Source organism: Drosophila subobscura, chromosome O (genome assembly GCF_008121235.1).
Source record: "Drosophila subobscura isolate 14011-0131.10 chromosome O, UCBerk_Dsub_1.0, whole genome shotgun sequence".
In the NCBI taxonomy this organism is placed as follows: domain Eukaryota; kingdom Metazoa; phylum Arthropoda; class Insecta; order Diptera; family Drosophilidae; genus Drosophila; species Drosophila subobscura.
The window spans coordinates 312548-335769 of record NC_048533.1 but is presented as its reverse complement, the minus strand read 5'-3'; the positions used below and the strand labels follow the sequence as shown (position 1 = coordinate 335769).

Below are 23222 nucleotides of genomic sequence, written 5' to 3'. Positions count from 1 at the left end.
TTGAGTTTTTTTGTTTATTATATAACTTTTAAAGCTGTTGTTGTGGTTGTCTTATGAACTAAGTCTTCGCTGATTGTTTCTTTTTTCTTATCAATAGTAAAGCTTGCTGTTTATTTAATTTATAAGTAAAGCTTGGGTGTGTGCTTAAGTACTAAATAAAGCTTTTATCACAGTTTGAACACAACATTTGGAAGACATGATTCGTTGTTGTCGTTGTTTGGAAGACTCAGGATTCGTAGTCGTAGTCAAAGTCGTCGATGGGAAACCACAGGATTTGAAGTCGTAAACCTTAATGGGAAGTCGCTGCTGCTTTACCAGGGCCGCCACATGCTGTCTGTCTTGGGGCTGGCAGCCGCCTCGGACTCCTCCACATCGCTGTGATAACCCGAAGAGGCTGGGCTGGCAGGACGTATAGAGGATTCCAATTGGGTCTCATGATGCTGATCGGACTGCAGCATGCGCTGGAACTCAACGCCCAGATGTGTCATCACCGTCTTTCCAATGTCCACACTCATAGTCGAGTTGCAGGCCATAACACGGGAGATCTCACTGACGGCGTTCATGTAGCCATTCCGAAAGCTATTCATTGGTAGTGGTGACACGGGCGCCTGTTGCTGTACCACCTGTTTGCGCATGAAGACAAGTGCCGCCTCCAGCATCTCGGCCTTGTCCAGGCGCAGTATGGCATCGTCGCCCTGGAACTCGGCCACCAAAGTCTTAAGCGTGTCCAGGCACTTGTTCATGCGGGCACGACGCTGACGTTCCAGCAGTGGCTTCTTCACCTTCAGATAGTGTTGGGTCTTTGAGACGATTGTGGGTTCGATGTTTGCCTGTGGAGACATCTTTTGAGATCGCTTTTAGGTTTGCAGTCGAAGAGAAAAATGTGTGGCAGAGATGTGCAGCTGAGATGTGCTGTCTGTTCCGTGTGTGTTGCAGTATGCTGGTTGAATGATGCTGTTGTCGGCTTTTACACTGCCTTTTATACCCGCAGCTCGAGGTCCAGGTCCTGCGGAGAGGACCTGCCATTGCAGGTAGCCAGAAATCTCTAGAAACCTTTTTGCTGTGCTTGCGTGCGTGGGAAAGGAAATCTAAAGAAGGTTTCTTGGTTCCCTCTGTCTTTCTTTCATTCTTTCACGCTGCTCCGGCATTGTTTAGCAAAGGAGTGTTTGTCCTGAGGAACCCATAGTAACTGCAATTAAAACCGTAAAATTCTGACCAAGACGTGAGAACCGAGCGAACATAGCACAATTGTTTGCATCTAACTAATTTGGCTTTGGGGCGGCGCAATTGAAAATCAAACTCGGTAACATGGTAACATGTCCTTCTTTGGCTTATTGATTGCCCGTTCTGATACGAAGTGTGTACTGTGTAAGGGTCTTGGTCATAGATTCGTGTTTGAGCTATGGCATGCTTCAAAGTGCGTTCTTTCCTTAAGTGTAAATGCCATTCGAATAAGTAGCACCTCTGGATGAGATCGTTCTCCGTTTAAAATCTTCTTTAAGATCCTCTAAATATGATCTCCAACTCAATAATCTTCCCAAGTCTTCCTCAGTCATAAATCATTTTTATACCCGGTTCTCGAACGTGACAGGTTCTCGTGGTGACCTCTGTAACAGGCAGAAATAAACGTTTTCGACACTATAAAACACATTTATTATTGATCAGTATCAATAGCCGAGTCGATATAGCTATGTCTGTCTGTGCGTCTGTCTATCCTGATGAGCACCTAGTACTCAGAGACCATAAGAGATAGGGCATCCAAGTTTGATCCAGTCTTCTGTATGCTCACACTGTTCAAGTGAAGTTAAAAATTTCGACCCGCCCCCTTCCGCCACCTCAAAGGGCGAAAATCTCCCACATCCACAATTTTGAAGATAATCAAAGACTAACAAGAAGGGACGTGTGAGACGCTTCCTATAGTCACAACTTTTATACCCGGAACTCAGTACTACATCTGCACCTTAGCGGTTATTTGTGAAATTTTAAATTTTTTCTTCATCTGTCATCTACATCAACAACACTGCTCACGCCAACACGCTCCTTTAGCTCGCCACCCTCCCCTAGAGGGACACACTTTGCAGAGTCATGGCAGAGACGCGGCAGAGACAGAGGCAGAGACGTGCAGAGGTGAATGAGAGAATGTGCAAAAAACAAATATAAGCTGCGGGACGGGGTGGGTTTGGCCACTGCTAATTAATTTCTTCATTGTGGCTATAATAATAATCCAATCGGATCCCAATTTGGTGATCTGATAGATATGGTCATTCCATACGGAATGGGGTTTTTAGTTTTCTTTTATCTTCAAAATTGTAGATTTGGGAGGTTTTCGCCCTTTTGCGGGGGCGGAAGGGGGCCGGGCTCATTTTTTAAATACACTTGTAACAGTGTGAGCATACAGAAGTCTGGATGCAAAATTTGGTGGCTCTAGCTTTTATAGTCTCTGAGATCCAGGCGCTCAACAAGACGGTCTGACAGACGGACGGACGGACAGACAAACATGGCTCAATTGACTCGGCTATTAATGCTGATCAAGAATAGATATACTTTATAGGGTCGGAAACGTTTCCTTCTGTGCGTTACATACAACCATTATTCGCCCAAATACAATATACCCTATTTACTCTTCGAGTACCGGGTAAAAAAACGCAGTTCCGTAGGCAGTGGCCATATTTATCAGATCCTTGAATTAAGATCTGCTCAGATCGTTATTATAGCCAAAATGAAGAAACTCATTTACAGTGGCTTCACTCCACCCCTTCCAACAGCTTCGCTTATGTTTGTCTGTTGTTGTCATTCTTTCTCTCTCGCACACCCTGCCTCATTTAAAATCTAAAATGTAAAATGTTAAAAACCCCCAAAGGTTACATATGTACATATGAATGTACATAAATACAAATAAATATACTGACTGAGTAATGGGTATAGGAATTTCGTAGACTCACAAACGTTCCTACTCGTTTTAGTTGTGCTCCCCCAGAAAATCGTATACCATACTTTTGAGCACTTTAATGGCATCAAGGGACTAAAAGTGATTGTGGATTTTGTGTGTTCACAGTTCTCATCAAAATTCTCACTCTTAAAAAATTGTTTTCTTTATTTGTGGCTTATCTACACATTGGCGCTATTAATGGGGTCTCACTGTGCTACATGCCACAAGCAACCCTTAAGATGTATCCCCATCCCTTCGTTTCAAAATCAAATTCGAGTGCCTTGAAAGTGGCGAATGGTTGGCAGGTTGTATCCCGCTACCCCCTGCTCTTCATTTTAGTTTGCTCGATTTTCATATCGTGAGAACCGCTCGGGGCGCGTCGTGTGTTTCCCACGCGATGTGCACACCTGCCATTTAAGACGCTTATATGGTTACGATTACAGACACACACACATACACAAAGGCAGTGAAATACTTATACACAGAAGCGGAGCAGCAACAACACAAGCCTCAAAGATGAGGGTACTCTCCGCCGGCACACATTTATTGCGCCGGCGCGACGCTTATTATCGGCGTCCCTAGTCTCAAGTAGTCGCCCGTCGTTCGTGTGACTGACTGACTGACTGACAGACAGATGGAACTGACTAACTGCCAGGGAGACTAACTGAGGGATAGACTGGCCTGACAGACAGTCTCGACTGATTGCTGGATGCTTTACTTTAGTTTTTCACTCTTGTCGCCGTCATTGACGATTGTTTAATTTAAATTACCCGTCGAGGCAGCCAGCTACCAGCAATACCTTCCCCGTCCTGTCCCGTCTTGATTTGAGTTAATGATTATGGCCAAGTTCTTCGCTTGTTTTCCAAGGAACTGTACGCAATAGTTATTTGTACTTTACGACATGAGAGCTAATTGAACGCGCGGTCAGTTTCGAGCGCACCAGCAGACCCAGCGGAAGTTTAATGAGGGCCTCGAGTTGGCATTGATTAGACCTCAGCACCCGCTCCGTCTCGTGGGGAAGGTGAGGCGGAATCATCGACTGACTGACTGGATTGTCCATGGCGTTGACAGTCTGGGGCGCACCACATCAATGGGCCATCAAATCATTAACGGATCCACGCAGAAGACAGATCCAGCAGGCGGTGAGTGAGAGCCCACAGTAGTCGTGCTGACAGTTTGGATTGGTAAGTAGCTGGTCTAGTAGATCAATGATCCATTCGGCTGAATAGTTGCACTAGATCGGTGATCCATTCTACTTAGTGTGGACCTGGGCAATCCTTTGAGCCAATTATGGCTGACCACCTCGTAGCCAGTCCACTACCATGCGTTTGTTTTTTTGACAGCTTCAAAATTTTGTGTAAATATTTGCCCACCATTTATTTGACAAACGATAAGTGGAGGGCAATTGTTGTCGGACAGTAGCACCATGAGATGCATTTATGGGATTTGCAGAATAGTTTAGTTCTCTTGGAAAAATAGACTGAGACGGTGAAGTTGTATGTTTTTATACCCGGTACTCGAAGAGTAAATAGGGTATATTGTGTTTGTGCGGAAAAGATGTAACACATAGAAGGAAACGTTTCCGACCCCATAAAGTAGATATTTTTCTTCTTGATCAGCATCAATAGCCAAGTCGATTTAGCCAATGTCTGTCTGACTGTCCGTCTGGCCGTCCGACCGTCTGTCCGTCCTGATGAGCGCCTAGTACTTGGTTGCTAGAGCAACTTTTGTATAAAATTCGAAAAAATCATAAGGTTGCATGTACATACATATGTACATATTTACATACATATGTATGTACATATTTACATACATATGTATGTATGTACATATATAGTGAATGACATATAGACATAAAATCAATTATAATTGAACAATTTTAATGGTTGGTAGCTTATTTACTTAAGAATATAACCCATTAACAAGTTAACTTCTAACGAGGAGGAACGTTGTGAGACGCTTAGTACGCGTCACAACTTTTATACCTGGTACTCAGACATCTGTATGGAAGTACACATTTACAAATGTACATACATATGTATGTACATATGTGTGTATGCATGTACACTTAGTGTGGTACATACATACATATGTATGTATGAGATTTCTATAAATTTCAAGTAGCTTTTATAGTTCGTGTATTCTTTATTTCCTTCTTTTTATTATCTGCTTAGAACATAATCGTGTTGTAAAATACAGCAAAACTTTTAACAAACGTTTCCCATTTCCCTAAACACTTAAACAAAAACACTGTAACTTAATTAGTTACAACCCCGCCTAGCCACTTGTCTGACTACCCTCCCAAATTGAACCCAAATGCTTCACTCAATTGAAAGCTCCCCCAAAAAGTATCATTGTCTCTCTCCTCAAAAACAAAACTCAAAGCAAACTCAAATTAACCAAAGCCCAGCTTGTGCCTTTTTCACACCCACCCCCAAAACTGACCACCACCGCATAACACAAAACACTCCAAATTGTCATCGCAGCTAAATTCAATGAAAGAACTAACAGAAAGTACATTACAAAATGGAATGCACCTTGCACGCGGAAATGGCCCACACGTGGCCGACCCACGCTCAATCAAATGAGGAGCACGCGGAGGTGCACTTGTCCGCCACACGACGAGCGCAACGCTAAGCTTTCCAAGCGATATACCACTGAGACAATCAATCAGGAGGAAAGTGCCTGAGAAGCGACTGTGTAAGCAAATGGGAAGCATCTGGGAAGCGGCGAACGCGTGACCCGCGGGGCGAGTGATGCAATTAACCAAAGTTAAAGCAACTCTGCTTTCGCTTCGGCACGTCAGCAAGTGCAATATGTGTCAGGGAAGAGGCAGCAACAACCACCACTACTGGTAGTTCCACTGCCTCAGCCTCCGCACCATCCTCCACTACAAGGCAACGAAATGAGCGGGGCTGTGGCCTAAATTGCAAACAGCTGCCACTCGAACCGTGGGATTCTTTTTCCCCTATCCTGAAAAACGAGCGAGATACGAGATACGCCAGGATAGGGGAAGGGCCTTTACGTCTGTCCTCGGTTGCTGGCAAAACCTTATCCATGGGAACCACAACTGCTCGACGCTCTCAATATTTATTTAGTGCATTCGTTATATTGAAAAAAAAACAACAAAAAGGGAAGGAGACTAAATATAAAAAAAAAATGGGCCGGGCCGTGCCTTGTAGGGCGACACGCTTATCCTGCACGTGTTGAGCTTGCTTCGGGGGTCCCTCACGCTGAAAGCGTGGCAGGCGAACGTTGGGCTGCTGTTTGCTGATGAGGCTGCCACTGTTGCGCCACTGCTGCTGTTGCGCAGGGTTTTTGCACATGTGTCGGGCACATGTGGCACTTGTTGTTTTGGGTGGGTGCTACAGTTTTTGGTGGTGCTTTTCTTCTGCCCGCTATAAAACCACGGCACTTGTCAGCAGGCAACAACAGTTACAATTTGGCAGCCCACGCGACTAGAACAAAAAGTCTAGAAAGTGAAAATTCTACGTAGATATCTTAAAAGATAAAATTTAACGCAAAAATTTGACAGTACAACTTCAAAGTACAAATCTGCTTGCATTAATTTAACGCAAAAAATGTCGATAGTTAAGAATTTATTCGCCAAAATGCTGCAACGCTTTGGCAGGGGCAATAGCAGCAGCAACAACGACAGCCAGCTGTACGACAGTTTGGAGGAGATTGCCCAGAATCAGGCCAATGAGCTTATGTTGCTGGAGACGCTCAGTCACTACGAGCAGGAGCATTTGGTGATTTGCCTGGAGACGGAAGCGGGCAGCTTCTATTGGTGGTCACAGTAGCAGCAAAAGATGGAGACAATACGGCAGCAAGGAGCAAAAGAAGTAGATAAAGATGAAACTACATCAGGAGGTAAGGAAGTCGCTTAATCAGCAGACAAATCTCAGAGAGAAGTTCTGCAACAGCTGCAGGTGGAACAGAAGAAGCTACAGAAGCAGCATAAACAACAACAAACAGCAGCATCTGCTTGAGCAACATTAGCACGTACAACAGCAACATAAGAAGCGGCACCAATTAGAGCATCAACAGAAGCTTCAAAAGAAGGATCAGCCTCTGCCAAAACATCTCAAAGAACTTAAAACTCATCAGTAGAAGCTTTAACATTGTCAGCAATATCTGCAACAGTTGCCTCAACAACATTAGCATCTCCACATCCACAATAGTTTTATCGCCAACAGCAACCATAAACAAATGTAACAAAATGGCCATCAGCAGCAGCAGAAGCTTCTGATAAACAGCAGCAACATCTGGTAAGGCTAAAAGCCGTAACACATCGTACATTTGAGGAAGCATATAGATTCTAGAGACACAACAAAAGCAGCAGCAAAATCAACAACCATAACAGCAGCAGCAACAACATCTTAAGCAACAACAGACACTCCGACAGCAACATTATCAGTACCAGCATCAACCATTCGACGTGTGCGCAAATAAAACCGGTACTTAGAAGCTAAAATGAATGAATGAATGAGTAATACAAACACCGATAACAACCAAAAGCGCATTCCGTTCCATGAATGAATGAATGAATGAAGCTGTCGCAACATGCATATGTATCTACATATGTATGTATGTATTGTATGTATGTACATACGTTCGTGTGAAACAAGTTGAGTGATAGCAACAGCAATAATGCGCCACACCAAGAAGGGCACATAAGCAAACAGTCTCTCTATCTTACAGTTGGGGTGCTGCGATGGATATTAATTCTCAAGAACACTTCATAAATTTGTGATAATAATTCTCTTTAGCCATAAGAGTAGCATATATGTTATTAAATAATAAGAATAAAAAAATACTCAAACATTTCAATGAAATAATTGTGTGTTATTTTTTATGGTGGTGTTAATTACAGAGCTTCGATATTTACAGATCATTTACAGATATTTAAGCGTAAAACAGTCAATTGTTTTTTTGAAAAAAAGAAAGACACTTAAGAGTTTTAGTAAAGAAAGTAATTTACAATCGATTGTTTGTGGTTTATTTTATTTAATTGAATTTTATCTGTTGTTGAGCTTTGAAAAGTACCAGGAGATTGGCAATATATAGTTTTGGGTGTCAGTATATGCGCAGGGTAATCAACCCTCATCCTTATGGATACCAAAATCACGTCCCTAAAACTCACTTCAACTTTCTTTCGTCAGACCTTTGCATTCCGCACCAAAAACCAATTGGAATTGGATCTTCAGCATGCCCAACTAAATCTCCAATAGCTGATCCACTCTCTCTGTAACAAATTCGCAAAACACTTCACACAAATGACAATTTCCTGCTTACAAATTCAATTGTGTTGTTTTTTTAATTTCTTTCTGATGTTTGTTTTTATACCCGGTACTCGAAAAGTAAATATGGTATATAGTATTTGTGCTCGAAAGTGAATGTACCACCGAGTTGGGATTATTATTATGGGATTATTATTGGATCATTTGCAGTGGCTACCCCTACCCCGTCCAGCAGCTTTGCTTATGCATGCTAAGTGTAGTCATTCTCTCTCATTCTCTCTCTCTCTCTCTCTCTCTCTCTCTCTCTCTCTCTCTCTCTCTCTCTCTCTCTCTCTCTCTTCCTGTCAAGAGTTTTTAAACCGACCACGTATATTGTTTATATATGTATGTATGTATGTACATAAGTAGGTAACGAATGCTATACATTTCATCTTTAGTGTGTGTCAATTTGCCGTACAGTCATTTAGTTTGCATGTCCCTCGATTCATCCCTATCTGTATCCCTTTCCCACTGGGTCCCACGATGATGATGTCCCGACGTGCCCAGGCATGCCACTTAGCGTTCCCTACGCTGTGTTGTTGCCCCTGGGCCAAGCCGTTTGCCCAAGTCTTCAACAGAAGCTACAAATCCAGCATTAATAATTGACAGGTACCGACCTGCAGGAGCAGAGAGATGGCGGGACAGAGGCTCACGTCTGACAAAAAAAAAATTAAGTTGAATAAAGGGCAGGTGATAGTTTTTTTTTTCTCCTTCGCCACTTTCCATGACTCGCTCTCGGAGCACGGTCAGATTTACAGTGGTGCAAGGGAGGATAAACACGAAGCCAATTGTGGATGTAGCGAAATTGTAGCAATACAAAATATGGAGTAAATAAACTAAAATTTAAAATTATATTCATCCATTGAAGTTGACTAACCTTTTAAAAGAACAAGTCAAGACACAAATTCTGACACCATCCCGCCCAAACATCATTCCCGTTCAAATTCCTAAGCAACATATTTTATGGAAATAACGGAGTTCCTCAGAGAACACCCTTAGAGAACCTGCAAGGGGCACACAAAAATCCCACAAAACTCCCTAAACGTTGCCCAGAAAGTCCCTAAAACAGTGTCCGCGGCTTCAACCTTCCCAGACGCACCTTATATCCGCTACTCGCATTCCCACGCACCGTCACAGACTACGGAAATAAACGAAAGCAAGTAGATCTAACCGTCAAGGACTCCTTAAAATGTGTAGAATAAAATTCTAAATTATTCACAGGTCCCAAACAACACGTACATATGTACATACATATGTACCTATGTACATACATACATACATACATATGTACATATATATGTACATGAAATAGAAAAAAATCATTCAGTTGGTCATGGTGATCCAGAAATTCCGGCATGTGTGCAAAAACCTTCCAAGACCCAACAGAGTCAGGAGTTTAGGCAAAAGCAAGTAGGAAATCCGTAAAATACGTTGCCTGAAATATTCACAGGTCCACCAAAAAAAAAAACAAGCATAGGAAAACCTTCCATTCAGTCGGTTATAGAGTTCCGGAGACTCCCCGCATGTGTGCAATGGTTTGACCCACTATGCCATGTGCATAAGGGCTCGGACCTCGGGGACACGGATCAGACACGGACGCGGGGTACGTTTGCGCCCTACCCCCGATTAAAACTTATAACACCAACGAGCGAGAAAAATCTTGTGGGAAACTTGAGGGCAAAGTGTTTCCCACGATTCGAATGTCAGGCTAAAAGAAAACAGAGAAGAGCACACACAAACGTACACACGTGCAGCAGCCGCATGTGCAACCACCAACAGCAGCAGCAACAGCAGCAAGCAAGCAACAGACACAGGAGTCGAGGAGACACACCATCTTCATCCCCTGCCAAGACGACTTGTTTGTCGAGAAAAACCCACCACCGAAAAGCAGGCGAGGATCGAGGCCGAGTAACGATTCGTAACGACACTACCGAACCACTCGGCTCGACCCGACCCAGTGACTGACGGCAGGTGGTCGGTCGGTCGCTCGCTGTCTCTCTCGCGTTTTCGTTCTCTGCACATGCGCGCGTTGAGCACGAGACGACGCTGCCGGCACGTGCAGCTATAAAACCAGAGGTAACTGGAGACGAGAGCAACATTCTCAACAAAATCGACGTGCAGAACACACAACCGGAATCCAGAGCCGTGTCTGCCATCAAGTTTTCCACATTCACATTTTTACGCCAAGAAAACGCTCCAGCAACATACACGCAAATGGCCACCAAATACGAAGTTTCCAAGACGTACCAGTACCGCAAGGTGATGAAGCCACTGCTGGAACGCAGACGTCGTGCTCGCATCAACATGTGCCTAGACGAGCTTAAAGCTCTGATGGCCCAGTGCACAGTCCAGAGCGGCGATGGCAAGTTCGACCGCGCTGACATTCTGGAGGTCACTGTGGAGCATTTGCGCAAACTGAAGCAAGCGAGGATTCAGGCCGTCGCTGCCACAGCCAAAGTCACCAGCAACACCAAGGCCACGCAGAGTTTCCGCCACGGTTTTATCCGCGCTGCCGATGAAGTCTCTCGGGCGCTGGCTTCCTTGCCCAATGTGGATGTCGTCTTTGGCACCCATCTGATGACACATCTCGGCATGCGACTCAACCAATTGGAAATGCCCGTGGCAGCTCCAAGGCCAATGAATTTCCCGCTCTCCATAATCTGCGGAAAAAACAGCAACAACAGCATCGGCAGCAACGGCAACAGCAGCTCCTCTATGGCACCCAGCCGGGATTTCTGCAGCAGTCCCGTGTCCAGTGGCTACTGCAGCGACAGTGAGTGCAGCGTCAGCTCCATGCAAGAATCCCAGCTTCTGCTGCAGATCAGCACCGCTCAAATTTGGCGCCCCTGGTAAATACATTGATTGGCCAGACCATACTCAACGGGCAATCGCGCAATGGCACCTGCAGCTCTGTGCTTTACAATGATTATCTTAATCATCCTCAATAAGTGTTAAAAACTATTACCACGTTTTAGGGTTTTAAATTAATTCTGTGATAGGACAGCTTTATTAACTTTTGTGAAGATCAGTTGATCAGAAGATTGTTTTTTTTACCATATACCATTTAAACATTTATTTTGTTTACTATATAAGCGATCTCAACAATGCGCAAAACAAAAGATACAAAAACAAAAAATACAAAAAACAAAATAAGAACTGAAAATTTTTAAAATCTTTTTATTTTGGTCTTGAACATTTCTTATTCCGCATCTGGCAATAAGAAATTGAAGAGCGGAGGTTTTTAATATGGTATTTTCGTTCTGTGGAACATTTTTCTAATAGAAAAGTGACAAGACAATTGAAAGTCTATGGCCAATGGACTTAGAGATTTATTCTTAATGGAGTTCCCGGATAAGAGATAGGAGTCGCTAAATTAAAAAAAAAAAAAAAATATTTTAGTGACATGTTACATATTCCAATGGTTTTGGATACATACAATCGGGGGCAGTTGGTGATTATTATAATTATGGTATCAATTCAATCTATACAAAAGCGAGAAGATTCCAGGAAAAATAGAAGACGAGAATAGAGATAGAAGAAGAAATATAGATCTCTCAAACCTAGCGACTGAGAAACGTCGACATACGACGCTCGACACGTGCCGACAGATTGGTTACATTAAGGAATATATGAAATTAATTACGGAATAAATACATAGCTTTGGTTGAGTGCCTCAAAAAGATTAAAAATATTACATTTGTATACAATTTAATATTTATGTATGCATAAAATACAGTCTGCTATAAACATTAAAAAATTAATGAAGAAACGGTGGACAAATGTACAACATATAGAACCATTAATTTCTTAGGAGCGTTGTAAACAAGAATTAGTATAAATTTATTATTGAAAGAACACTTTAAAGACCTTTGAGGGGAAGTGACAATTTGCATTAGTAATTCATTCAGAATTGCATTGAATAATGAGCCTATTAGAAGGTTTCTTGAGCTGAATTCTTCTACCAGAGTGATTGGAATTTGACTACTGTTATTATTCTTTCCTTGAAGATACACAAAGTCTTTCGGAACTTTAATATAAAATGCATATTTTAAATTAATATTTAATACATTTGACTTAAGGTAGGCATAATCCATGCATACATACATATGTATGTGTGTACTCAAATATGTTTTTTAATCCCAAGAAAAAGCTCAACTGTGCTGTGGGCCTCAGCTCACAAGCTTGACTCTCCTTATATGCTACAGGGCTATACAAAAGGTGCTCCCAGAAACAATATGTTCGCTGTGCCTCAAGCTCATGTATCGAATTGGAGTACTGTCATACATCGCCATAAAACGCCCCAAAATACCCTCCCACCAATACCTCCCTCCTTCACCCATTAAAATTGAATACTGTCATTTATCAACAACCTCCCCTAGCCTCTCGACATATGTACATATGTATGTACGTACATGTGTACACACATACATACATATGTATGTATATGTACCCTCCTCACTCACAGGCCCGTGCCATCGATCGATCGATCATTAAATCCACTTATTACAGACCAATTAGTAGGGGGTTGCGGGTAGGGTTCGGCATGGGGAGGTACATACATACATATGGCAGCACATGCATCACCTCAGGTCAAAGTCTCACCTTATGCGGCGGCAGGAAGCACACTTCCAGCGCCCGTTTTGTCTGGCCTCCTCCCATCTGATGGATGAAACTCCCAACTGCTCAACCCGCGACCAGCACGACCCGACACGACCTGACATGCAGCCAATCTGCCACATCCCTAATTGTGTCCAATAAACACTCATCGGCCCAGAGGGCAGTGGCAGGGGCAGTGACAGTGTGGGAACGGAAAGCGGTGAGAGATCGTGAAAGCAACGGAAGGGGACAGGGGTATTATGCCATCATCATCTGCATGCATTGACGAAACAATAAGCAGAGCGGAGATGGCTAGTCAGGATAAAAGTGAGAGAGAGCGGTGCCCACGCACAACCTACAGCCAGATGCCCCGCGACTACAGTCTTCGACTACGGCTCTCGGATACGAACGACACAGCCGACAGGATGAGGCACTGAAGTATGCATTAAGGATAACAACAGTGGAGTAAAGAGCAATACAAGAGGCAGGGGGCAAAAAAAACAACAAGCGCAAGCCAAAAACAGCGACAGCTGCAAAAATGTGCCCTGATCCTTAAAAACGAACAACACAAAAAATGAAACAAGACGAGAGAAGCATAGCGAAGCATGTGGCCAAAAGGGAAAACAAACGAGAAAAAATTGTGTGAGAAACTTACTTTCAGCTCGGTTCCCACGCCACGAGCCACAAGGATTGAGTCTGCCGATTGTCCTCGGAGCATGTTGCAGCTGTTCCAAAAACACACCGCCTGAAACTCCACAATCCCGCTACATGTACCAGTGCGCCAGAGTGCGTGCGAGCGGGACGTAGCGAGCAGCGCATGCGTGCCAAGGGTGGATGATGATTCTCTGTTCGGGTGACAGCAGGGGTGTATCCAGGGTATAAAAGCGCATCGCTGTCGAGGGAACAACATCATTCACGATACAGCGATCCACAAAGCAATATCGGAAGAAAAAGCGAACGAAAAATTGTCGTTTGCTACACACAACTACACGTAAAAAATGGAATACACCAGCAAGACACAGATCTACCAGAAGGTGAAGAAGCCACTGCTGGAACGGAAGCGTCGTGCACGCATCAACAAGTGCCTGGACAACCTGAAGACACTTGTCGCCGAGATGCGTGGCGATGATGGAATCCTCCGTATGGACAAGGCGGAAATGCTCGAATCAGCTGTGATCTTTATGCGTCAGCAAAACTCAAACAAAACATCCGCCGCCGCCTCTGCACCAGCACCAGCACAGTCCCCCCAGTCACTGGATAGCTTCCGTAATGGCTACATGAATGCCGTCAATGAGGTGTCACGTGTCATGGCCTCCACATCTGGCATGAGCGTTGATCTCGGCAAGTCGGTGATGACGCATCTCGGCCGCATCTACAAGAACCTGCAGCAGTTCCACGAGGCTCAGACAACAATGGTCGACAGTGAGAGAGAAATGGACTGCTGCTCCTCATCGAGTGCAGCGCCCCTCAGTCCCGCCTCATCTGGTTATCACAGCGATTGCGAGAGTCCAGCACCGTCGCCAATGCCAGAGGAGTCCGAGAAATTGTGGCGCCCTTGGTAAAGTGACAGACGAGCAGGATAGCAGCAACAAATGGAGGGAAAGAGAATGGAAACGCAACTGTGATAACCAAACTGTGATGGCAACAACAACGAAGAAAATTAAAACAAGAAGAAAACAATCAGCAAAACAATTAAAACAAAATACATATATAACAAATTAGCAAAGAAATATAAATATTTTATTACTGTGGGCTTTGGGATTTATTTTTCAGAATTTCAGTTAGACAATTGACTCCCAACAGATAGAAATTTGGAAAATTCTATAATCAACTTTTTAATATAAACACAAGTTTAGGTTTAAATAAACTATAAATTAAATATAAATTTTTGATATTATATATGTACATATTTTATAATTTCCTTATTGATTTTAGTTAACTAAGATTTTTTATTCAAATTACGCGCCCAAAACTCTTTTACCGATATGCTGCGATGCAGCCCTTAGAGGTGCGTAGCTTCAAAACGGAGTATATTTTGATAGTTTTCATTTAATAATTTTATTTTTATCGTGAAAATGTATACATTAAATGAATCCAATCCAATTAAATGGGAGTTCTTATAAATAGCCAGTCGTGAGAATGATACAAGTATTTTGTCTGTGCTGTGGGTCCTATTAAACTAGTAATAATACGTCAAATATCAAAAGCGAAGAATATGATTTGGATAACAGACAGAGAACTATTTACCTATTGTCGAACTGTTGGGTATTTAAGCAGGTCAAAGATATGTTGGTACTTTTAGGTTTTAAGTAGTACGAAAGATTTGATCCACGAGAAGAATTCAACAAATTATTTTATTTATTACAATCTAACTCAAGTTGTTTAACTGTCCAAATAGAAGGGGGTTTAGTGGGTTAAGTTCGTTCGCACACTGATGAATTTCGGTATATCGGTATTATTATGGTATTGCATAAATTAGTTGGTATATTTAGTATATCAGACGCGCTAAATCCGCGGCAACACGCGGATAATAAAAATAGGAGAAATACATAGTAAGAAGCAGTGCAAATGATTTCAAAATTATTGATATATGAAAGTAAAGTTCCGTGTACCATAAACAGAGAAATAAAGGTTGAAACTCCATGCAAATTTGTTGCAAAATCATAAAGACGAGAACGCCATTTACAAGCCGCGGCCAGCGAGTGCGCGTGTAGAACTCTGTGTCGGACAGACGGTGAGAGGAAGAGTGTGCGTGTGTACGAGAGCGAGAGAGCGCCGCCGCCAAAGCTGAACAACACATACACGACTCCTTGGCCTGTCAGACACTTCGCGGTCGGTCGGTCGGTTGAAACAAGCAGTTTCGGGCGAAAATCCACAAAAGAGTGACAATTTTTGCATTAAACAATTTGGAGAGCGCAAGATACTTTTTAGTGTTCACGCACTAGGCGTTCAGTAAAATTTCGAAATTCAACGCATAAAATCGGTACCACCATTATCTCGTTTTTTTTTAATTGCTTTTGTTTATTTTTTGTATAGGACGGTATAAATTTTCTTTTGCCCTGTGCTCGTGTCAGTGTGATTTTGTGTGTGTGTGATCGGTCACTCGCTGGTTTCTACGTGCCCGTATCTTCTCGCAGATACTAGTGTTGCCGCCTGGTGCCCGCAGTACAATTGGTTTTTGGTATATTTTATTACGATTGGAAATTGTTCATCCTAGCACCTGCCAACAATGGCAATCCAAACCACTAATTTCCCAATCAATTAAAAGCTAACGGTTAAAGTACAAATATGCCCATTCTGTGATTTGGCCAGCATGGCAACCCTGTTTAATTACAGTCTGTCTGTATTCGTTCATATATTGTTTGTGCGGAGCTGCTGTTTTAATACAAAAAGTGAAACAATTCCGGTGGATAATAATCAAATTGCCCAACATAGTAGATTGGCATATCCCCGCAAATCCCCGCCAAAGTCGAACTGTGATTTTGCGTAACAATTTGAGTTTTGCCCAGGCCACATGCAACTGTGCGCTTGATTTTTCGGCGGTAAACACTCACACTCGTACCCCCGTCATAAAAGTCGTCTCTCGCTGTTTATTGGTGTGCGAGTGTCTCGCTGGCTCGGCCATTGCTACGTGAGAGTGTGAGCCCCGTATGTATGTGATTATATATGTGTGCGTGCGTATGTGCGAACGTATCGAAAAAAATGGTGCAAATATAAAAAAAATAACTAAAAAAATTGTACAATTCCATTCCCAGGATATCAAAAAAATGAAGCATAGCATGGAATCGACGAAGTTCCATTAAGTTTCCGGGTAGTTCGGAATCGTATCTGCTGGGAGCAGAACAAAAAATTAATAATAAAATAAAATAAAAGAGATTTAGAATATATAAAAAAAAAAAAATAACGTAACAAGAGCAATAAAAACGCTTGCAAAAAAAAATTTGCTACGCTGCCTGCCTGCCGCACGTTTTTGTTCGGGCTCGCCTCGCCGCTAACGGCAAGGACGGTAGGAAACGCTGTGCCGGGACGAGGGCGAAGACTACGAGGACTACTCATCCCGCTCCTCCGCCTCCCCCATTTCGCTGTCATCCGGAAAACAAGAACTGCTTGCGCTGGCTCCCATAGCACATCCAAAGCTGTCGCTGTCGAAACCAGGAATTATTCATCTTTACATTATTGGAAGTGTTTTAGCCGGCACACAATCATTGCTGCCCCACAAGCATAAATAACAATATGTATCCCCAACCGGTGCGTCACCCCGCGGCCGGGGTAAGTACCTCCAATCCTCACACACAGCCCGCCAGTGCAGACGAGAGCCGAGCCGAGCCACATGTTGTCCACTCCACTCTCTCGCTCTCCACCCACCCCCACCCTACACCGCTTTGCTAATTCTGTTTCTTCCTTTACTCACACTCTTTCTATGTATCTTACTGTTTATGCCCCCCTCTTACTTGGCACACCTCAGGGACCACCACCTCAGGGCCCTATCAAATTTACCATCGCCGATACACTGGAACGCATCAAGGAGGAGTTCAATTTTTTGCAGGCACAATACCATAGGCAAGTATTAGTATCCTTGGGATATCTCTCTTCTTGGGAATTAGGATACAGCGTGCGTGTGTGGATCCAACCATAGCTGGTGCTGCTGACTTGCGTGTGTGCCCGTCCAGTACAGTGGATAGTCCTCAACTCTCTTGGAGCCTCCACTGTATACGACTGCTTGGCACACTTGTATATTCCTGCTGCGCCTGTCTCTGTGTTGGTGCGCGGCCTGTGGATGCTGCTGCGTCTGCGTTTTTTGCAAAAAAGCCAAGTAAACCGGTTTTGGCGCGCCATATGCGCTGCCGTCATAGGATTAACCTGCGCCGCCGCTGCCACCACACCACCGAACCACCGATGACGTCCGCTTGCTGGTTGCCTTTCCATTGCTTCCTTTGGCAGGGCCAGGGCCTATCAAGCGGACTTCGCTTCCGTCGCCTAAACTAATTTACACGTTGATTATTTTTCCTGCGAATTCCAGCATAAAATTGGAGTGCGAGAAGCTGGCGAACGAGAAGACGGAGATGCAGCGCCATTATGTTATGGTAAGAGTCCCACTTCTCACACATACAACAGCCATCGTTTAGCTAATAAAAATGCGCTTCGCTTTTCACCTATACCCCTTAAATTATAGTATTATGAGATGTCCTATGGCCTTAATGTGGAGATGCACAAGCAAACGGAGATAGCCAAGCGCCTCAATACACTGATCAATCAGTTACTTCCATTCCTACAGGCTGATCATCAGCAACAAGTGCTGCAGGCGGTGGAGCGTGCGAAGCAAGTCACCATGCAGGAGCTCAACTTGATCATTGGGGTAAGTATTAGTCCACCCGACATTAGAAGCAGCAGCACAAAAGAGAAACATATTTAATGGGCTACAGCTAATCTTAGGGGGATAGCGGAATTAGTGGTCATGTAGCTAGCAGCAGGGATTGTTCAATTCTTCTTTGGCGCTCTCTACTTGATTTTGTTTTTTTCTTCCTTCCTCTTGATTTTTATTGAATCATATGATTTGACCCAACAACCCAAAAAACTACAACAATTAAAAACCATCCAAAAACCGCCGCGTTGCATAGCATCAGCAGCAACATGGAATACAACAACTTTTAGTAAGTTTTTTTTTCGTTTTCTGCCTGCCAAGAGTTTAATTTAACTTTCTGTTGTTAATGTTTTTTCTGTTTGTTTGTCTGCCAACCGCATACGACACTGCCACTTGCCACTTACCACACACACAGCTAGCTACAAGCGAAATGCTACTGCCATCGACGCCGCCCCTGTTTCTGCGACTCTTCATATTTTATTTGTTTTTTTTTTTCCTTCTGTTGTTCACTTCACTAAAATAATGCTTACAAAAATGCCTTCAAATTGTTGTTGTTTTAGTTGCTGTTCTTCTTCTACCCACCCAAGCTTTACTGTTGCACGATAAAAATTACTAAACCTAGAGGCGGTTATAATTAAAACTCTTGCTTCCTTTCGATCTAAATTTGCAGCAGCAAATACACGCACAGCAGGTGCCAGGCGGACCGCCACAGCCGATGGGAGCTTTGAATCCGTTTGGCGCATTGGGTGCCACCATGGGACTGCCGCATGGACCACAGGGTTTGCCCAAAGCGCCGCCAGATCATCATAGACCGGACATAAAGCCCACAGGGTTGGAGGGACCAGCAGGCGCCGAAGAGCGTTTGGTAAACGTTTTTGCCATGCCATACATATTTTTTTTTGTATATTGACTTTCGAATATTTTTGGTTGCAGCGCAATTCAGTTTCGCCAGCGGATCGTGAAAAATATCGCACACGCTCGCCGTTGGACATCGAGAATGACTCTAAGCGTCGGAAAGATGAGAAGCAACAACTGCAAGTGAGTATCGGGAATTAGATTTAAAATCGTCAATATACCATACATACATATGTAGGTATAATAACGAACCATTCTCATTCGTAAAATATAAACGAATTAAATGTCATATAAACTCAGCTGCTGAGCTGCTGCCTGCTGCTGTCTCTCAACTCACCGAACAAACCCAGAATCAAAAGAAAATATATATATAAAACCTGTAGTCTATACTATCATTTCGTAGTTGTTATTATAATCGTTGTTGTTGCTGTTCTAACATAAATAAAAATATTCATAATTTATAAGACACGCGCAGCAAGAAAAAGAAAAACAATAACTAGAAAAAAGGAAGGAAAGAAAATAATGATTTTTGTTTTATTAATCTACCAATATATATGTGTATATTTGATTGCTGGCTGCTGTTATTGTTGTTCTTTTTGTGGTTGGAGGATTGTTGTTATTTTGTATGAACTTTTTATTTATATTGTTTTTGTATTTTTTCAAAATTATTTCCAGGACGATGAAGGCGAGAAAAGCGATCAAGATTTAGTCGTAGATGTTGCAAATGAAATGGTGAGTTGAGTGTCGGCCCCAGATTCAATGCAACCATAAATCCCAAACACCCAAAAAAAAAAAAACACCTACAAAGAAAAACACCTCCCGCTCACAGAGCATTTTCCCTTGATTAATGTTCCTCTTTTTGTGTATGCCTTGCAGGAATCCCACTCTCCACGTCCCAATGGCGAACATGTGGAGGTACGCGATCGAGAAAGCCTGAATGGCGAACGTCTGGAGAAGCCCAGTAGTAGTGGCATCAAACAGGAACGCCCGCCCTCACGTTCTGGCTCCAGCTCATCACGTTCCACACCCAGCCTCAAGACAAAAGATGTGAGATCTTAGCTACCTAACAATTTATAAGGAAAACTAAAATAAAACATTTGTTTTATAATTTTAGATGGAAAAGCCGGGCACACCGGGCGCCAAGGCACGAACACCGACACCAAACGCTGCCGCACCAGCACCGGGTGGTGTTAATCCTAAACAAATGATGCCGCAGGGACCACCGCCAGCCGGATATCCGGGGGCACCCTATCAGAGACCAGCAGATCCCTACCAGCGTCCACCATCGGATCCAGCCTATGGACGACCGCCACCAATGCCGTACGATCCGCATTCGCATGTGCGAACAAATGGCATTCCACATCCCTCAGCCCTGACGGGTGGAAAGCCGTAAGTTGCGAAACCTACCTGGGAATTTAGCTAATCTTTGAAATGACAAACTTTTCTTTATTGGGATGTGCAGAGCACTAGACTCTTAGTGGTTTATTGTGGTAAAAGAACCAAATGAATCTCTGAATTTTAGAAACATTTTCTTGAGATAGTCAGTACCTGTACCGTAAACAGTTGTTTATATTTATATCAAGCGGATCTTTACTTATATTATAATTCCATTGAAAGGATGATGTTGCTTCCACCAGGAAATCCCAGTTAAAGAAGTATATTATTCCTCCCTAAGATGTTAATCTTTAAACTAATTGTATTCCTTTTATAAGATTGGTTATAAAACATAGAATCAACGAATCAAAAAAATAGTCAAAACACTATCAAATGTCTCAAACCAAAGACAATAATACCAAGATGAATAACGCCATACGATTTATTTGCACACAATTTTTTCTGCCTGGGTCTAGCATATTCTAGATCTGCTTGCATGTATAGGTTTTTTATACCCGGTACTCGAAGAGTAAATAGGGTTTATTGTATTTGTGCGAATAACGGTTGTATGTAACGCACAGAAGGAAACGTTTCCGACCCCATAAAGCATATATATTCTTGATCAGCATCAGTAGCCGAGTCGATTGAGCCATGTCTGTCCGTCCGTCCGTCCGTCTGTCCGTCTTGTTTGTCGGCTAGTTCTCAGAGATTATAAGAGCTAAAGCCACAAAATTTTGGCTCAAGACTGCTGTATGCTCACACTGAAACCAGTGTATTTAAAAAATTAGCCCCGCCCCCGCAAAAGGGCGAAAACCTCCCAAACCTACAATTTTGAAGATTCATATTGAAATTCAATTGTTTTTAGTGAGGCTTTCTATTAACGATTCAAATTAAAGCTCTCAACTTTAAGAGATTGTAATTTCTGTACAATTCTGGCCAATTTTTAACCGACTATTTTACATCTTCCCACAGTGCATACTCTTTTCATATGAACGGTGAGGGTAGCCTACAGCCGGTACCATTCCCGCCGGATGCGCTGGTAGGTGTTGGTATACCTCGGCACGCCCGTCAGATCAACACGTTATCGCATGGCGAAGTCGTCTGCGCCGTGACAATTTCAAATCCGACAAAATACGTCTATACGGGCGGCAAGGGGTGCGTCAAGGTCTGGGACATCTCACAGCCGGGCAACAAGAACCCCGTAAGTCAGTTGGATTGCCTGCAACGAGACAATTATATACGCTCGGTGAAGCTACTGCCCGATGGTCGGACGCTGATTGTCGGCGGCGAGGCATCGAATCTGTCGATTTGGGATCTAGCCAGCCCAACGCCCCGCATTAAGGCCGAACTAACCTCAGCGGCGCCCGCCTGCTATGCGCTAGCCATCAGCCCCGATTCGAAGGTGTGCTTCTCGTGCTGCAGCGATGGCAACATTGCCGTATGGGATCTGCACAACGAGATATTGGTTCGCCAGTTCCAGGGACACACCGATGGTGCCTCGTGCATTGACATCAGTCCGGATGGTTCGCGACTATGGACAGGCGGTCTCGACAATACAGTTCGCTCGTGGGACCTGCGCGAGGGACGCCAACTGCAGCAGCACGATTTCAGTTCTCAAATATTCTCGCTTGGCTACTGTCCCACAGGTGATTTTTTTAAAAATCCCTTGTCTTGGCTATGCTTAACAATGTTATGTTTTTGATTGTACAGGTGATTGGTTGGCTGTGGGCATGGAGAACTCACATGTGGAAGTATTGCATGCATCGAAACCGGACAAGTATCAACTGCATCTCCACGAGAGTTGTGTACTGTCACTACGATTTGCCGCCTGCGGCAAATGGTTCGTTTCAACCGGCAAAGACAACCTGCTTAACGCATGGCGAACACCATACGGTGCCAGCATATTCCAGGTGTGTTTTAAGATTGGATAGAAGCCCTAACCATGTTTTAATTTATTTTATTATGTATTTTACAGTCGAAAGAAACATCATCCGTACTTAGCTGCGACATATCAACTGACGACAAATACATTGTTACGGGCTCGGGCGATAAGAAAGCTACTGTCTATGAGGTTATTTATTAGAAGATCCTACACCTTCACCACCACCACAACACCCACACCACACATCTAGCGGTTTTTTTCATTTTGTAATAAGCGCGTATAGTTTTATTACATTAAAAAAAACAACACACCACAAACAAACACAAAATGTTCGAAATCATGCAAATAGGAAAAGAAAAGAACGCATCAGCAACCCCGCAACAACAGCAGCAACAACATCAACAACAACAGAAGAAGACGAATAAAGGCAGCAAACGCAGAAGCAGAAAAGTAACAAGAGAAAGCGTGAAATATTATAATATATATATATAAATAAAGAAAAGAAAAACGAAAAAAACTAAAAATTTAAGCGTACTTGTAGCTACTACTAAGTCCAATAAAAAACAGCAACCCACACAAATTGCAAGTAAAACAACAACAAAGAAAACAAGAGAAAATTAATTGATGAGCAACATAAATGAAAACTATAAAAAAGAAAATGCAAGTAATAACTAAATTAGAAAACTGAACAGAAGTCGGCGTTACCTAACCCCCAAGACAAGACAACCGAAACCCTAATGAGCGGTTGATTGTTTGCATGGATTAGTCATTTGCCAGTGCAGGAGCAGGAAGCGTTGAGATTATATTGAATTAAACCACAGGGGCTGACAAAAGCAGAAAGGATTCTGGCAGAAATTTGGTGAAGTGCTTTTAGTGTTTTCGTTGGTTTTTAAATGTGATTGTTTTTTGTAATTTAGCTGAGAATCAGAGCCCACAGGACAG

General features: G+C 43.1%; 5 protein-coding genes across 8 annotated transcripts; 4 read left to right on the top strand and 1 right to left on the bottom strand.

Annotated features, from left to right (window-relative positions):
* On the bottom strand, window positions 1-941 carry LOC117896945 (enhancer of split m5 protein). The gene has a single exon (XM_034805488.1). It carries the CDS (start codon window positions 840-842, stop codon window positions 312-314), a length of 531 nt encoding a protein of 176 aa, XP_034661379.1. The 5' UTR covers window positions 843-941; the 3' UTR covers window positions 1-311.
* Window positions 942-6297: 5356 nt separating this feature from the next.
* LOC117898757 (enhancer of split m6 protein) lies at window positions 6298-7508 on the top strand. The gene has a single exon (XM_034808382.1). It carries the CDS (start codon window positions 6511-6513, stop codon window positions 6730-6732), a length of 222 nt encoding a protein of 73 aa, XP_034664273.1. The 5' UTR covers window positions 6298-6510; the 3' UTR covers window positions 6733-7508.
* Window positions 7509-10286: 2778 nt separating this feature from the next.
* On the top strand, window positions 10287-11125 carry LOC117898754 (enhancer of split m7 protein). The gene has a single exon (XM_034808380.1). The coding sequence runs from the start codon at window positions 10426-10428 to the stop codon at window positions 11062-11064; it is 639 nt and encodes a 212-aa protein (XP_034664271.1). The 5' UTR covers window positions 10287-10425; the 3' UTR covers window positions 11065-11125.
* A 2600-nt stretch (window positions 11126-13725) lies between these two features.
* LOC117898755 (enhancer of split m8 protein) lies at window positions 13726-14459 on the top strand. The gene has a single exon (XM_034808381.1). The coding sequence runs from the start codon at window positions 13806-13808 to the stop codon at window positions 14367-14369; it is 564 nt and encodes a 187-aa protein (XP_034664272.1). The 5' UTR covers window positions 13726-13805; the 3' UTR covers window positions 14370-14459.
* Window positions 14460-15342: 883 nt separating this feature from the next.
* Window positions 15343-22893, top strand: LOC117898753 (protein groucho). 4 transcript variants are annotated; one of them, XM_034808376.1, is made up of 14 exons: window positions 15343-15359; window positions 16563-17076; window positions 17273-17367; window positions 17828-17891; window positions 17981-18163; window positions 18426-18458; window positions 18840-19034; window positions 19103-19207; window positions 19700-19756; window positions 19901-20071; window positions 20139-20413; window positions 21371-22044; window positions 22109-22308; window positions 22374-22893. In XM_034808376.1, the coding sequence occupies exons 2-14, from the start codon at window positions 17041-17043 to the stop codon at window positions 22479-22481; spliced, it is 2196 nt and encodes a 731-aa protein (XP_034664267.1). In that variant the 5' UTR covers window positions 15343-15359; window positions 16563-17040; the 3' UTR covers window positions 22482-22893. The 4 variants fall into 4 exon arrangements, with proteins under 4 accessions (XP_034664267.1, XP_034664266.1, XP_034664270.1 ...); XM_034808375.1 differs by lacking the exon at window positions 15343-15359 and adding an exon at window positions 15425-15790; XM_034808379.1 differs by lacking the exons at window positions 15343-15359; window positions 18426-18458 and adding an exon at window positions 15426-15790.
* Window positions 22894-23222: the final 329 nt, after the last annotated feature.

Bases quoted from the DNA above. Each gene is read 5' to 3' on its own strand.
- LOC117898757 (XM_034808382.1), top strand. From the start codon at position 6,511: ATGTCGATAGTTAAGAATTTATTCGCCAAAATGCTGCAACGCTTTGGC.
- LOC117898753 (XM_034808376.1), top strand. From the start codon at position 17,041: ATGTATCCCCAACCGGTGCGTCACCCCGCGGCCGGG. The intron at 17,368-17,827 runs GCAAGTATTAGT...TGCGAATTCCAG, and splicing joins TTGCAGGCACAATACCATAG to CATAAAATTGGAGTGCGAGA. The intron at 17,892-17,980 runs GTAAGAGTCCCA...CTTAAATTATAG, and splicing joins TGCAGCGCCATTATGTTATG to TATTATGAGATGTCCTATGG.
- LOC117898754 (XM_034808380.1), top strand. From the start codon at position 10,426: ATGGCCACCAAATACGAAGTTTCCAAGACGTACCAGTACCGCAAGGTG.
- LOC117896945 (XM_034805488.1), bottom strand. From the start codon at position 842: ATGTCTCCACAGGCAAACATCGAACCCACAATCGTCTCAAAGACCCAA.
- LOC117898755 (XM_034808381.1), top strand. From the start codon at position 13,806: ATGGAATACACCAGCAAGACACAGATCTACCAGAAGGTGAAGAAGCCA.